General features: G+C 37.9%; 1 protein-coding gene across 6 annotated transcripts in view; it reads left to right on the top strand.

The window, feature by feature from the left end:
• Ect2 (epithelial cell transforming 2) overlaps positions 1–13,271 on the top strand; it is a 61,956-nt gene extending 48,685 nt beyond the window's left edge. For all 6 annotated transcript variants that reach the window (XM_087626158.1, XM_087626143.1, XM_087626155.1 and 3 more), the window contains 3 exon segments: positions 7,015–7,122; positions 8,500–8,643; positions 12,020–13,271. In XM_087626158.1, the coding sequence (XP_087482284.1) occupies positions 7,015–7,122; positions 8,500–8,643; positions 12,020–12,109 (342 nt within the window). In that variant the 3' untranslated portion in view covers positions 12,110–13,271.
• Positions 13,272–13,484: the final 213 nt, after the last annotated feature.

The following is a 13,484-nucleotide window of genomic DNA, read 5'->3' as shown; positions in this document are numbered from 1 at the left end:
CTGGTTTCATGTGGAGGCTCTTGATCTACTTGGACTTGACCTTTGTACAGGGCTATAAGAATGGGTCCATTTGAATTCTGCAGGCTACCTCCAGTGGAACCAGCATCATTTGTTGAAAATGCTGTCTATCACCCCCCCCCCCCGCCCCCATTGGATGGTTTTAGTTCCTTTGTCAAAGATCAAGTGTCCATAGGTGTGTGGGTTCATTTCTGGGTCTTCAGTTCTGTTCCATTGATCTACCTCCCTGTCTCTGTATCAAGACCATGCAGTTTTTATCACTATTACTCTGTAATACTGCTTGAGGTCAGGGATGGTGATTCCCCTAGAAGTTCCTTTATTGTTGAGAATAGTTTTCCCTATCCTGGGGTTTTTGTTATGCCAAATGAATTTGCAAATTGCTCTTTCTAACTCTTTGAGTTGGAATTTTGATGGAGATTGCCTTGAATCTGTAGATTGCTTTTGGTAAGATGGGCATTTTTACTATATTAATCCTGGCAATCAATGAGCATGGGAGATCTTTCCATCTTCTGAGATCTTCAATTTCTTTCTTCAGAGACTTGAAGTTCTTGTCATATAGATCTTTCACTTGCTTGGTTAGAGTCATACCAAGCTATTTTTTATTATTTGGGACTATTGTGAAGGGTGTTATTTCCCCATTTTTTTTTTCTTTAGCCTGTCTATCCTTCGAATAGAGGAAGGCTACTAGTTTGTTTGAGTTAATTTTATATCCAGTCACTTTGCTGAAGTTGTTTATCAGCTATAGGAGTTCTCTGATGGAGTTTTGGGGGTCACTTGGGTATCCTATTCTATCATCTGCAAATAGTGATATTTTTACTTCTTCCTTTCCAGTATGTATCTCTTTGACCTCTTTATTGTCTAATTGCTCTGGCTAGGACTACCTATACAAGTATATTGTATAGGTGGGGAGAGAGTGGGCAGCCTTACCTAGTCCCTAATTTTAGTGGGATTGCTTCAAGTTTCTCTCCTCTGGTTTACTGTATATTGTTTTTACTGTGTTTAGGTATGGGCCTTGAATTCCTGAGTTTTCCAAGACTTTTACCTTGAAGGGGGTGCTGAATTTTGTCAAATGCTTTCTCAGCATCTAAGGAGATGATCATATGGTTCCCCCCCCTCCCAGTTTGTTTGTATGGTGGGTTTGTTGATGGATTTCTGTATATGAACCATCCTTGCATTCCTGGGATGAAGCCTACTTGATCATGATGGATGATTGCTTTGATGTGTTCTTAGATTTGGTTTGCTAGAATTTTATTGAATATTTTTGCATTGATATTCATAAGGGAAATTGGTTCTCTGTTTCTTTGTTGGGTTTTTGTGTGGTTTAGGTATGAGCGTAATTGTGGCTTCAAAGAAAGAATTGGGTAGTTTTCCTACTGTTTGTATTTTGTGAAATAGTTCAGAGAGTGTTGGTATTAGTTCCTCTTTGAACATTTCATAGAATTCTGCACTAAACCCATCTGGTCCTGGGCTTTTATTGTTGGGAGACTTTTAACGTTTGCTTCTATTTCTTTAGGGTTTATGGGACTATTTAGATGGCTTATCTGATCTGGATGATTTCACTTTGGTACTTGGTATCATCTATCTAGATTATTGTTCATTCCCTCCAGTTTTGTTGAGTATAAGCTTTTGTAGTCGAATCTGGTTGTGTGTGTGTGTGTTTTTTTTTTTTTATTTCTTCAGTTTCTGTTATCTCCTTTTTCATTTCTGATTTTGTTAATTTGGATACAGTCTCTCTGACATCTGGTTAGACTGGCTAAGGGTTTATTTATCTTGTTGATTTTTCTCAAAGCTGCCAGTTTTTTGTTTTTTGTTTTTTTTCTTCCTTTTGATTCTTTTTATAGTCCTACTAGTTTCTACTTGGTTGATTTCAGCCCTGAGTTTAATTTAATTATTTCCTGCCTTCTACTCCTCTTGGGTATATTTGATTCTCTTTGTTCTAGACCTTTCCATGTGTTGTCAAGCTGCTAGTGTTTGCTCTCTCCAGTTTCTTTTTGAAGGCACTCAGGGCTATGAGTTTTCCTCTCAGCACTGCTTTCACTGGGTCCCATAATTTTGGGGTATGTTGTTACTTCGTTTTCATTTAATTCTGAAAAATCTTTAATTTCGTATTTCTTCCTTAACCAAGTTATCACTAAGTAGAGCGTTGTTTAGGTCCTGTGTATGTGGACTCTTATCGCTTTTGTTGTCATTCAAGACCGGCCTTAGTCTGGTGATCTAATAGGACCCACAGGATTATTTCTATCTTCTTGTATCAGTTGCTGCTTGTTTTGTGACTGATTATGCGGTCAGTTTTGGAGAAGGTACTATTAGGTGCCAAGAAGAAGGTATATCCTTTTGTTTTAGGATGAAATGTTCTATAGATATGTGTTAAATCCATGTGGTTCAGAACTTGTGTTAGTTTTCCTGTGTCTCCATTTTCTGTTTCCATGATTTGTCTATTGAGATTGGGACGTTAAAGTCTCCCACTATTAATGTGTGATGTGCATTGTGTGTTTCAGCTTTAGTAAAGTTTCTTTTATGAATGTGGCTACCCTTGAATTTGGAGCATAGATATTCAGAATTGAGAGTTCATTTTGATAGATTTTTTTTCTTTGAGTATGAAGTGTTTTTATCTTTTTTTGATAACTTTTGATTGAAAGTCGATTTTATTCAACATTAGAATAGGTACTCCAGCTTGTTTCTTGGGACCATTAGCTTTGAATATTTTTTCCCAGCCTTGTACTCTGAGGTATTGTATGTCTTTATTACTTTGGTATGTTTCCTATATGCAGCAAAATGCTGGGTCCTGTTTACGTATCTATTCTGTTAGATTTTATTGGGGAATTGAGTCTTTTGATGTTAAGAGATATCAAGGTGTAGTGATGCTGTTATTTTTGTTGTTAGAGGTGGAATTATGTTTGTGTGGGTATCTTCTTTTGGGTTTGCTGAAAGATTACTTCCTTGCTTTCTCTAGGGTGTAGTTTTCCTCCTTGTGTTGGAGTTTTCCATCTATTATCCTTTTAGGACTGGATTTGTGGAAAGATATTGTGTAAATTTGGTTTTGAGAGTTTTGCTGGATATAGTAGCCTGGGCTGGCATTTGTGTTCTTTTCGTGTCTGTATGACATCTGTCCAGGATCTTCTGGCTTTTAGATTTTCTGGTGAGAAGTCTAGTGTAATTCTGATAGGTCTGCCTTTATATGTTACTGTTTTTAATATTCTGTCTTTGTTTTGTCCATTTAGTGTTTTGATTATTATGTGATGGTAGGAATTTCTTTTCTGGTCATGTTTATTTAGAGTAGGCTTCTTCATGTTCACGGGCATTTCTTTTACGTTAGGGAAGTTTTCTTCTATGATTTTGTTGAATATATTTACTGCCCCTTTGAGTTGGGAGTCTTCACTCTCTTCTATACCTATTATCCTTAGGTTTGATCTTCTCATTGTGTCCTGGATTTCCTGGATGTTTTGGGTTAGAACCTTTTGCATTTTCTTTGACGGTTGCGCCAATGTTTTCTATGGTATCTTCTGCCCCTGAGTTCTCTCTTCTATCTCTTGTGTTCTGTTCATGATGCTTGCGTATGACTCCTGATCTTCTGTCTCCAGGGTTGTCTCACTTTGTGATGATGGTTTTGTTCAATTCCTTCACCTGTTTGGTTGTGGTTTCCTGTAATTCTTTAAGAGATTTTTTATGTTTCCTCTTTAAAGGCTTCTCTTTACCTGTGTTCCGCCAGTATTTCTTTAACTGAGTTATTTATGTCCTTCTTAAAGTCCTCTTTCATCATCATGAGATGTGAATTTAACTCTGAATCTTGCTTTTCAGGTGTATCGGAGTATCCAGGAGTTGTTGTAGTGTGAGAACTGGGTTGTTGGTGCCAAATAGCCTTGGTTTCTGCTGCTTAGGTTCTTGTACTTGCCTCACTCCATTTGGTTAGCTCTGATGTTAGTTGGTGTTCCTGCCTCTGATTGTAGCCTATCCTATCCGTGAGCCTGTGATATTAGGTGTGTCAGCACTCCTGGGAGACCAGCTCTCTCTGGGCGGGATTTGGGTCCTGTGAGCTGTGCCATAGGGTTAACTCTGGGGCGCAGTGACTGGAAGCTCAGTAACATTTGTTATGAAGTATGTAAGAGTAGTCTTTCTAAGAAACAGGCACACTATTTATCAAGTTTGTATTCAGCTAGGACTATAGTTCAATGGTAGAGTGTTCATCTTGACAGTTTCCAAGACCTGGTTTCAGTATCCCGCACAAAAATAGTGCAACATATCTGCAGTATTGAGCCCTTGATAAGATATTCCTGAGTGAGAATGTTAATACACAGATGTTGATTCATCTTTAATTAGTTTATGGATTTCTTCTGTCTCTAAAGTCCTAGGGAAAACTTTTAGAATTTGGCAGAGTGATCCCTAAGATAATTTGTAAAGAAAATAAAATTATACCTAGAAAATTTAGTAATGCTCCTACCATTTGAAATACTAAATTATACTTAAGCTTCAAATGTGACATTTGTTCATTGGAAGAGTGCATGTGTATGCTACTGTGCTCTTGTGAAGGAAGCTTGAGGACAGCTCATAGGAGCAAGTTCTGTTTCTCCACCACAGTTGTTCTGGGATGAAATCAGGCATCAGGCTTGCAGACAGACACCTTACTCACGGCTTAATCATTCTGGCCCTAAAATTGTACTTTATGAAAAGTTTTACACTGTTTTAAAGTTTATATATGAACCTATAGGTAGAATAAATACATAGTATTTTACACAGATGGATGTTTTGCCTTTGTGTATGTTTGGTCATCAGTGCACAAGAAGGCCATGGAGGGCCTTGGTTCCCAGGCACTGTAGTTACAGATGGTTTTGAGCTGACAGGTGGGTATTTGAAATCAAACTCAGGTCCTCTGGAAAGTAGCCTGTACTCCTTATTGCTGGGCCATTTCTTCAGCTCCAGCGTAGATGGTCTTGAAATAAGGCTATCATTATTGTAGACCTTAGCTGTAGTTATTAGCCCATGACACTACAAAAATTCATTAAGTATTTAGAATTTAGATGTATATCCTATTCCTATGAAAATTATAAATATGAATTAAGTGTGGAAAATGAGAGACCATTTCAAAAACAGTATATGTAGTATGTATTATCTCTTTTTAAAAAAATTTATTTATTTATTATATGTAAATAAGTATATATAAATAAGACTGTGGCCATCTTCAGACACACCAGAAGAGGGCATCAGATCCCATTAGATGGTTGTGAGCTACCAAGTGGTTGCTGGGAATTGAACTCAGGACCTCTGGAAGAGCAGCTAGTGCTCTTAACCACTGAGCCATCTCTCCAGCCCAACTTTTCTTTCTAAGATAAAAATATCTACAAGTACTGTTATCTGTTGGGGATTGGACTAGTCTGAAATTTAGCAGATGTGTCAGGTGGAAAAAGTGGGTCTAAAGAAGGTAGAAAGACTTGTTTTCTTGTTTTTAATTTTAAAAGATTCATCTTAATTCTAGCTATTATGTGTGGCGGTATGTGCTTGTGAGGGAGGTGGAGGACAGAAGAGCACTGAGTCTCTGGGCCGGAGTTAGGGCAGATGGGAGCCTCCTGACCGGTGCTAGGACTGCACTCTGGCTTCTGCTACAGTTGTGTACTCAGTCAGTTCTAGTACTATCAGGCTTTTTCCTTGTAATTGCTTCGGCTAGACATGCCAGATATTTTCTCCCCTTTGTGTGTGTGTGTGTGTGTGTGTGTGTGTGTGTGTGTGTGTGTGTGTGTGTGTGTGTGTGTACACAGGAAAACTTTCAGTAAAAAAAATCATTCACAAGATGGTATATATTTCTATAAGTTAGAGCAGGCTTTTCAGTGCCTGAAGAATGAGGTCATTGACCTTTTTTCAGTCTAGATTTATGGATTTAAAGTGAAAATACTTAATATCGAAAGTCCAAAGTACTATTTGAAATTAGTTGAAGAAGGCTGTCTGGTCCTCTAGAGGGTTGGGATCTGGGAAATGGAGCCAATAAATGAGGCTGACTAGTATATCATACAGTAAGTAGCTTTATTCAGAGCATCAGACAATTTATAATAACGCTGAAGATTAACATGAGTCCTGTGAATAAATTGTACAATTATCCAGATAAGCTCCAGGAGGCAAAAAAACCCCGTGTTTTTCTGCAGAGACATTTAAACAATAGTCAGTTATAATGAATAATTTGAAATAAACTCACTCTAATCCATTTCACCTGGGAGGGACACGAAAACACATTCCAAGAGCAGTTCTGTGTTTTGAAGAAACTGAGGTCCAGAATTGCTTTTTTTGGAGTTTTCTCATAAGCACTTGGAATTCCACTCACATGACTCCAGTTCATGGATATGTTCTGACAAAGGTTATCTTGTTTTAAGGGTAATTTTGGTCCATGGTTCTTTGCTTACTCTAGGAGGGCTTTTGCTCGTTGGAGAATGTACTCTATAATCTGTGAACTCTCTTCTTTGGAAAGAACACTTTGCTCATATTTATACACAATGTTTGCACAGTTTCAAGAGTGTTACAGATATCTGATACCTAGCTGCTGTTTCTGTAGGGACTCAGGATGTTGGGCCAGAACTTCTAATTTAGATTTCTTCCAGACACAAACTGAGGAAGAAAGTCAGGTGTGACTCTCTTAAGGAAACTTTGTGTTTTGTTAGCTTTGAGGCATAAATTTAAAAGAGCATTTGCTGTTTTAAATACTGTTCAGTTTTAGAGTTGCTAGTAAGATTTTATATGGATGCATTCCCTGTTGAGTTATGTGGTCTACAGTAACTTTATACAATAATTATTTTTCATTATCCTCAAGGTACTGTTTTTAAGGGTAAAAAATAAGTACATTAAAGTTTTGTTGATAGGTGGGGTAGGGTGGCTACATTTGTCAGATCCAGGACATATGTGCCTGTGTCACAAGTCTGAAGTAGCTTCATTTATAGATGTTACCATGTGTGGGGATGTGCATGAGTGCTTAATGGTTTTAGAAACAGTTGGTTTTTGAACTTTGTTTTTCAACAGGAGAATCTTATGTACGTGACTGATCCAGAATCTTTTGAAGTAAATACAAAAGATATGGATAGTACACTTAGTCGAGCATCTAGAGCAATAAAAAAGACTTCAAAAAAGGTGAGTTCTAGTGAAGTTCTGGACTTCTGGAACTTCTAGTTCTCTAGAATGTACTTTTCACACTAAATTAAAAGAGTGCTGCATTCAGCACCGATAACAAAATAGTCTAGAGCTGTTGTGAGACCTGAGTTCTGAATCTAGAACATGTGGAGCCGGGCACTGAGATATCGATAATCCTAAGTATGGGGCAGCAGAGTCCAGGGCATTTCTGGAACTCAGTGGTCCTTAGTGTAGCCTGTTTGGTGAGGCCAGCAGAGATCCCACCTTTAACAAGAAAAAAGTTAGAAAACAGCTGATACATGGCAGGACCCCTGTGACCTGCATGTGTATGTGCGCGCGCAAACACACAAACACACACACACACACACACACACACACTCTCTCTCTCTCTCTCTCTCTCTCTCACTCACACACACTCTCTCTCTCTCTCTCTCACACACACACACACACAGAGTCTACAACAGAACTGATCTACAGTACTCGGAAATGACTCACAGATTACATTTTATAGTGTTCAGTGGCTTCTTTGTCACAGCACTTACAGATTGCTGATGTATTCTTGGTGCAATGAATGTTGTATGAACCAGACTTGAGTGAGTTGTTGGTGTTTTAGACATAAATGCATTTACATTCATCTTAAATAACGTCAAGAACAGTTTTCAGCAAAGCATGACTTGAGTTAGGAAATGTATTCATGTTTTCATCTTATATTAGTAATGGAAAATAGAAGTTGGCTGGGTGTGCTGGCCTGCCTGGGCTATGTAGAGAGAGAATATGTTTCAAAAAACCAAAAAGAATAGAAGTAGAATTTCAGAGAGCCACATGACGTTTGCAGCGTTATAGCTTTGTTTTGTTTCCCTTTGAAAGGGAGGTCCTGTTCTACCTTTATATATGCCCTCACTTAACACATGTAACATAGGAGACAAACTAGATAGACTATGATTTAGAAGAACTCCTTCACTTGCAGTAAAGAAACTAGGGTTTTGGATTGCATGTCTACACTTTGGCAGAATAAGAGAAACTCCTTAGCTGGGGTTTAGCTGAGGATAAAGCTTTTTAGCACACAGAAAGCCTGGGTTCAATCCCACCCTACAAACAGGAAAATAGAAAACAAGCAACACAACAAGCCCTAAGTTCTTGTGTTCCAGGCTGGCTACCTTCCTTCCCATCCTCTCCTACTGGATTTCAGTGCCCCTACCTGCAGGAGGCGGGGATAGTTTATAGCATACTTCATTTCTCGCTGCATGTGCCAGAGAGAGTTCTACCACATCCTGTTTGTGGAAAGTGATATATTTGGCTTCCTTTATGAAGACAGATTTTTATTGACCATCTTAAGTTTGTCTAGCTATAACTAATACTATTGCTTTTAAACCTCAGGTTACAAGGGCATTCTCTTTTTCCAAAACTCCCAAGAGAGCCCTGCGGATGGCTCTGTCATCATCCCATAGCTCAGAGGGAAGGAGTCCTCCGAGTAGTGGCAAACTTGCTGTGAGCCGTCTGTCCAGCACATCTTCCTTAGCAGTAAGTATTGGTTTAACATGGTGATGGACTCTCCTAGATGTATACGTTGGTGAACTTTTTAATACTGTAAAGTAATCTATTTTTCTAAAAAAACTTTTTGATAGTTTTTTTAATTGAAAATTTTAGGGTAGCCTACGAAGTAATGGAGTTTGTTTTATTGTCTAAACATGTAACTTTTACTTATAAAAGCAATTGAAAGATACACCCCCTTATCCTTTAGACAGAGTCTGTGTAGCCTTGGCTATCATGTAGCTGCTATGTAGACCTGACTGGCCTCAAACTCTCAGATCTGCCTGTGTATTTTAGCCTCCCAAGTGCTGATATTAAAGATGTGTGCACCCATGCCCAGCTAAGAGTCTCCTTTTACCGAGTTAGTTGCATGCCTACTATGTAGTTTATTGGATATGAGTTTTTTACTGGAACCGAGACATACTCTAATTTCCATAAGAAGAAAATCATGTTTTGGCCTGGCTTATCACTTTATAAATGTTATATTTCTATTTGAGTTCCAATAACATTGGGCAAAGGTTTATTTCTTGTCAATTATTTGATGTATAGTATAATCTGTGCAACCAAAGAATAGAGATTTCTCTGGAATCTCAAGTTGGGCAAATACTTAAGTGTTCCTGAACAGTCTGCATTCGGTTTTAGAATGATCGGGTGAAGACATTTGTAGGAGTGTCACATCACCAAAGTAGCCGTGTTATTGAATGGTTAGTAACCTGCGCTATTAACACTAAGGCTCGGGAAGTGAAGTAGCTGTCAGGTCAGTAATGCTTACCTCAGAGGACTAAGTTATAGTAAAATAATGCATCTATGTCATGTATACTGCCATGCAGGAAGGCAGGTGGGTACTGGTTAGAGCATGAAGCCCAAGTCCGTAAGCCTTGTTTTGGCATTACCATTGTGTAACTTGAAGCACGTTTTATTAAAGATCTGCTTCACTTTTCACAGCAGACAAGTCTCCAGCACTGGTGATAGAGGGTGAACTAATTGTATGTTCCGTGTTAGGGTCTGGGACACAGTGTGCTCTAGTGTTAACGAGTGGTTAGCTGTGTGCCATGCAGAGCTAATGCAGGCAAGGAGCTAAGACAGGTGAAAGCTGTCTTTTAGAAGATGGCTGAAGTCTGTAGCGCTCCACAGAGGACGACTCGGCTCATTGGTAGGGTTTGTCTCCGGTGCACAAGGCAACCAACACATGCTAACCACACACCTGCAGTCCCAGGATGCAGCGGAGTGGAGGCAGAGCCCCAAGTCCAAGGTCAGCCTCCGCCATGTAGTTATGGAAAGGATTCTGTCTTTAAGAAAAAAAAATTTAAACAGAAAAAGAAAATTAAAAAAAAAGTGTGCAAAATTATAAACACAGTGCAGACAAGCACTTGCTTGTTAGGTTATACATTTTCTCAAGGCCAAAGGTTTATCTAGTGTAATTTTTGTTGTAAATAATGTAAATGCCATTGCCTTTAAATTATAGTAAATGTTTTTTTAAAAAAGAATTGTTAGAAAATTCATATTACTTGTAGTAGTACTTGAAATATACTGTAAATGAGAAGTACCTAAAATATCTTTAAGGCTTCCACGCTCTCTCCTCAGTGGCCTGCTGTATACTAACACCCATAAGCAATGGTGGATTAAGTCCATGCGGCGCTCTCAGGCCCACTGTAGGGCATGCTCAGCGCTCCGGGTGTCCATCTCCCCACCATCCTACCTCCCCAGCTAGGGTCTTCAGAATTACTAGGGGAAGGTAGCAAATTGTTTTTTTGTTTTTTGTTTTTTGTTTTTCAAATTTCAAAAAAAGTTAGTCTCTGCTGACGCAAAACAGTGATGGAAACAAGTCTCATGAAGTCTAGTGGGAGCTCATTGTATTTGAAACTCGTTCTTGGAACAAAACACTCTGTCATCGAATCCCTTTCTGTGGGTTGGATCCTTTGACTTTACAACTTCTTCGTTGCTCTGCATTGATAGTGAATTGGATTAAATAGGTTTCGCATATTGCCAAATAAAGGTATTTTTACAAACATGTATTAGGTTCACGAGAAGCATGTTTTATTACACATTTTCTTCGATAGGAGAATGATCGTGTAAAGGAGAGTGGCGTGGTGATACATAGATCCTTACACTTGTGGCTTTTATAGAGTAAATCATAGAAACTGCCTGGGGAAGACAGTTTCCCTGTTGAAGTTCTTATCCTATCACTTGAATGGTAGTATTTTAGTTATTTTACTCCCTTTGGTGAGAACTTAGAGCCAGTTATCTTACTAGCCCTCAGTTTAGATAAAGTTAGTCATTTATATGCATTCTAATAAAAAGTAGACTTTTAGTTTATCTTGATTATACCCACTCTTGGGCTTTAACCTTCTGCATGTTTTGGATATAGTTTAAGATTCTAATGATGATTAACTTTGACCTTTGAAAGAATAAGTTTAGATTGCTTAGCAATCTGATAATTATTATTATTCAGAATGCTGCAGTTCTGTTCAGTTTTCATGTGGAGTGAAATATACACCCATGAAAATGCACACATATACATACATATAGGAGCTGTGCATATAATACAGCACTCTGGGAATATATGACTTAAAATTAGATGTCTTTTTATCCTTCCTAATTCTGTGTTAATAATTAAGAGGGTTCTGGAGAGGGGAGCCCAGAAATTAAGAATGTTTCCTGCTCTTTCAGAGCACCCAAGTTTGGTTCTCAGGACCCATGAGAGTGCACAGCACACCCTCACACCCACACACACCAACCTTTAATTAAGAATTAAGAAAGAACCAGTTGGATGATTCAGCAGGTGTAAGGTGCTTGCCTCCGAGCCTGAGTTCCAAGTTCTATCCCTGGAAGGGGAGATCCTGACACTCGTCCTCTGTCAAATAAACAAGTTCCTCCAGCATGTATGTATGTATGTATGTATGTATGTATGTATGTATGTATGTATGTATTTATTCGGAGTTGAGGGCCTTGCTCTTGCTAGGTAAGCGCTCTACCACTGAGCTAAATCCCCAACCCCTCCAGTATTTATTTTTTAACTAAAGAACCTACTGATTTTCCAAAACTTAACACTGAGCCATCAGTGTCTCATAGAAGAAAAGACTCCAGCGCTGTTACTAAGCCAGTGTCTTCTGGTGAAGTTAATTAACATCTGCTGAATCAGTCAGTCATCTAGCTTTTGTTTGAGAATGCTAAACTAGTTTTAATTGTGTTTTATTCCTTTCCTCTGATCTTAAGTTTTATATTTAGAGTCTGGAACTGTTGGTGTCTTGATTGTCATGTTAATTAGCAGAGGGTAAGAACATAGGCTTGGCTCTCAACTCTGGTACTCTGCAACTCTAAGTTTTGAGGAGAATAATGTAAATTATATTTGTTTTTTCTTTCATAGGGTATTCCATCGCCTTCCCTTGTCAGCCTCCCTTCTTTCTTTGAACGGAGAAGTCATACATTAAGTCGATCTACAACTCACTTGATATGAAACTTAAATCCCAAGGGACCTCATACTTCAATAAGATGCTGACTTACATGGTACTTTGAATTAGCACTTGGTAAAAGTTGTAGAGAAGATAAGTAACACTAACCAACAGTTTTATTTTCTTGAAATACATTTTCAAGATAGTCTATGTAAAAAAATACTAATTTTGATGTAATTTATCTCTTTGTTTGAATCTCACATCAGAAGACCAGTGGCTTTAAGTTATTCATGATAATCAGTAGCTTTGTAACCCTGATACAGTAAACTATTGTGTATTTGTACAGTAGCTTGAATGAATTTTGGGAAGTACATATTTGTGTATCTCAATTTGTACAGAGACTAAACATCAATTCGATTCCTGCTGAATAAAAGCCTCTGATTGTCGTCTGGAGGCTTGTTCTTCAGCTGGATTGTTTGATGTACTCAACTGCGCTTTTGCAGTTTATTTTCTTTTTAAATAAAAGATCTAACACATGAATTTTAAAAGACACACCGTTATTAACCATATAATTAAGATCACTCGAATTCTTTTTGCAAATTGAGATAAGAGAAAGATTACAAAACATTGTATATGTTGCAAAGACAAGATATTAGTGTGTACTTTATAATTGTTTCAGAAACTTTTTTTTTTATTTTATTTCCTTGTTCTAGACACTAGCAAATCTTGGTTTAGTTTTGACTACTGTATTGAATTTATTTCAAAGGATAAGACCACGGGGAAGCTATTAAGAATTGCTTCTGTTCTCTGTATAGTTGTTCTGAGGTTGTCTTCACTCTTGCTAAGTGCCTGTGAAATGCATGGATGTAATGTATGGTCAACTCTTTATTGTGCCCATGTCATTAAATACAAGATTTGGAAGTTTATTGTCAGAAATTTTGCAAGTCTGCCATTATCTTGTACTATAACATTTCTTATAGTCAGTAAGGCAGAATGACTGGGTTCCTATGGCCAAATGTATTTTATTTCCTACATGTTCAAGGGAATATTGCAAGATTCCTTGTTACGGACTTTTCAGTAATCTGCTTTGATAGTTTAGCTGACTGGATTTTTTTTCTATACCATGCATGTGCTACTTCACAGGTTAGTAAGTGGCCTTGTTTTGCTGTATTTTTAAAAGCAGTTATATTAGCAAGAACTTTGTAAATAAATAGCTTTAAAATGCAAGTATCTTATGTGTCCTGTCATAATTTCTTCAGGGGAATTTTTGTAGACATGTGAATGCTTTCTTAGTCTGGGTTGTTTGATATTTTATTCATGTGTTTCACTAATGGTTTTGAATATTTGTATACTGGGCTATTTGTAGTATAGGGGTTTTAAGCTCAGCTTTACAGGAGGGGGTGTAAATCCCGTATTTCATTTAAATTTTGTGTTTATGTC

This window comes from Rattus norvegicus, chromosome 2, assembly GCF_021556685.1.
Source record: "Rattus norvegicus strain SHRSP/BbbUtx chromosome 2, alternate assembly SHRSP_T2T, whole genome shotgun sequence".
Classification (NCBI taxonomy): Eukaryota; Metazoa; Chordata; class Mammalia; order Rodentia; family Muridae; genus Rattus; species Rattus norvegicus.
The sequence above is the reverse complement of the archived record's forward strand: the minus strand, read 5'-3'. Positions and strand labels throughout refer to the sequence as shown.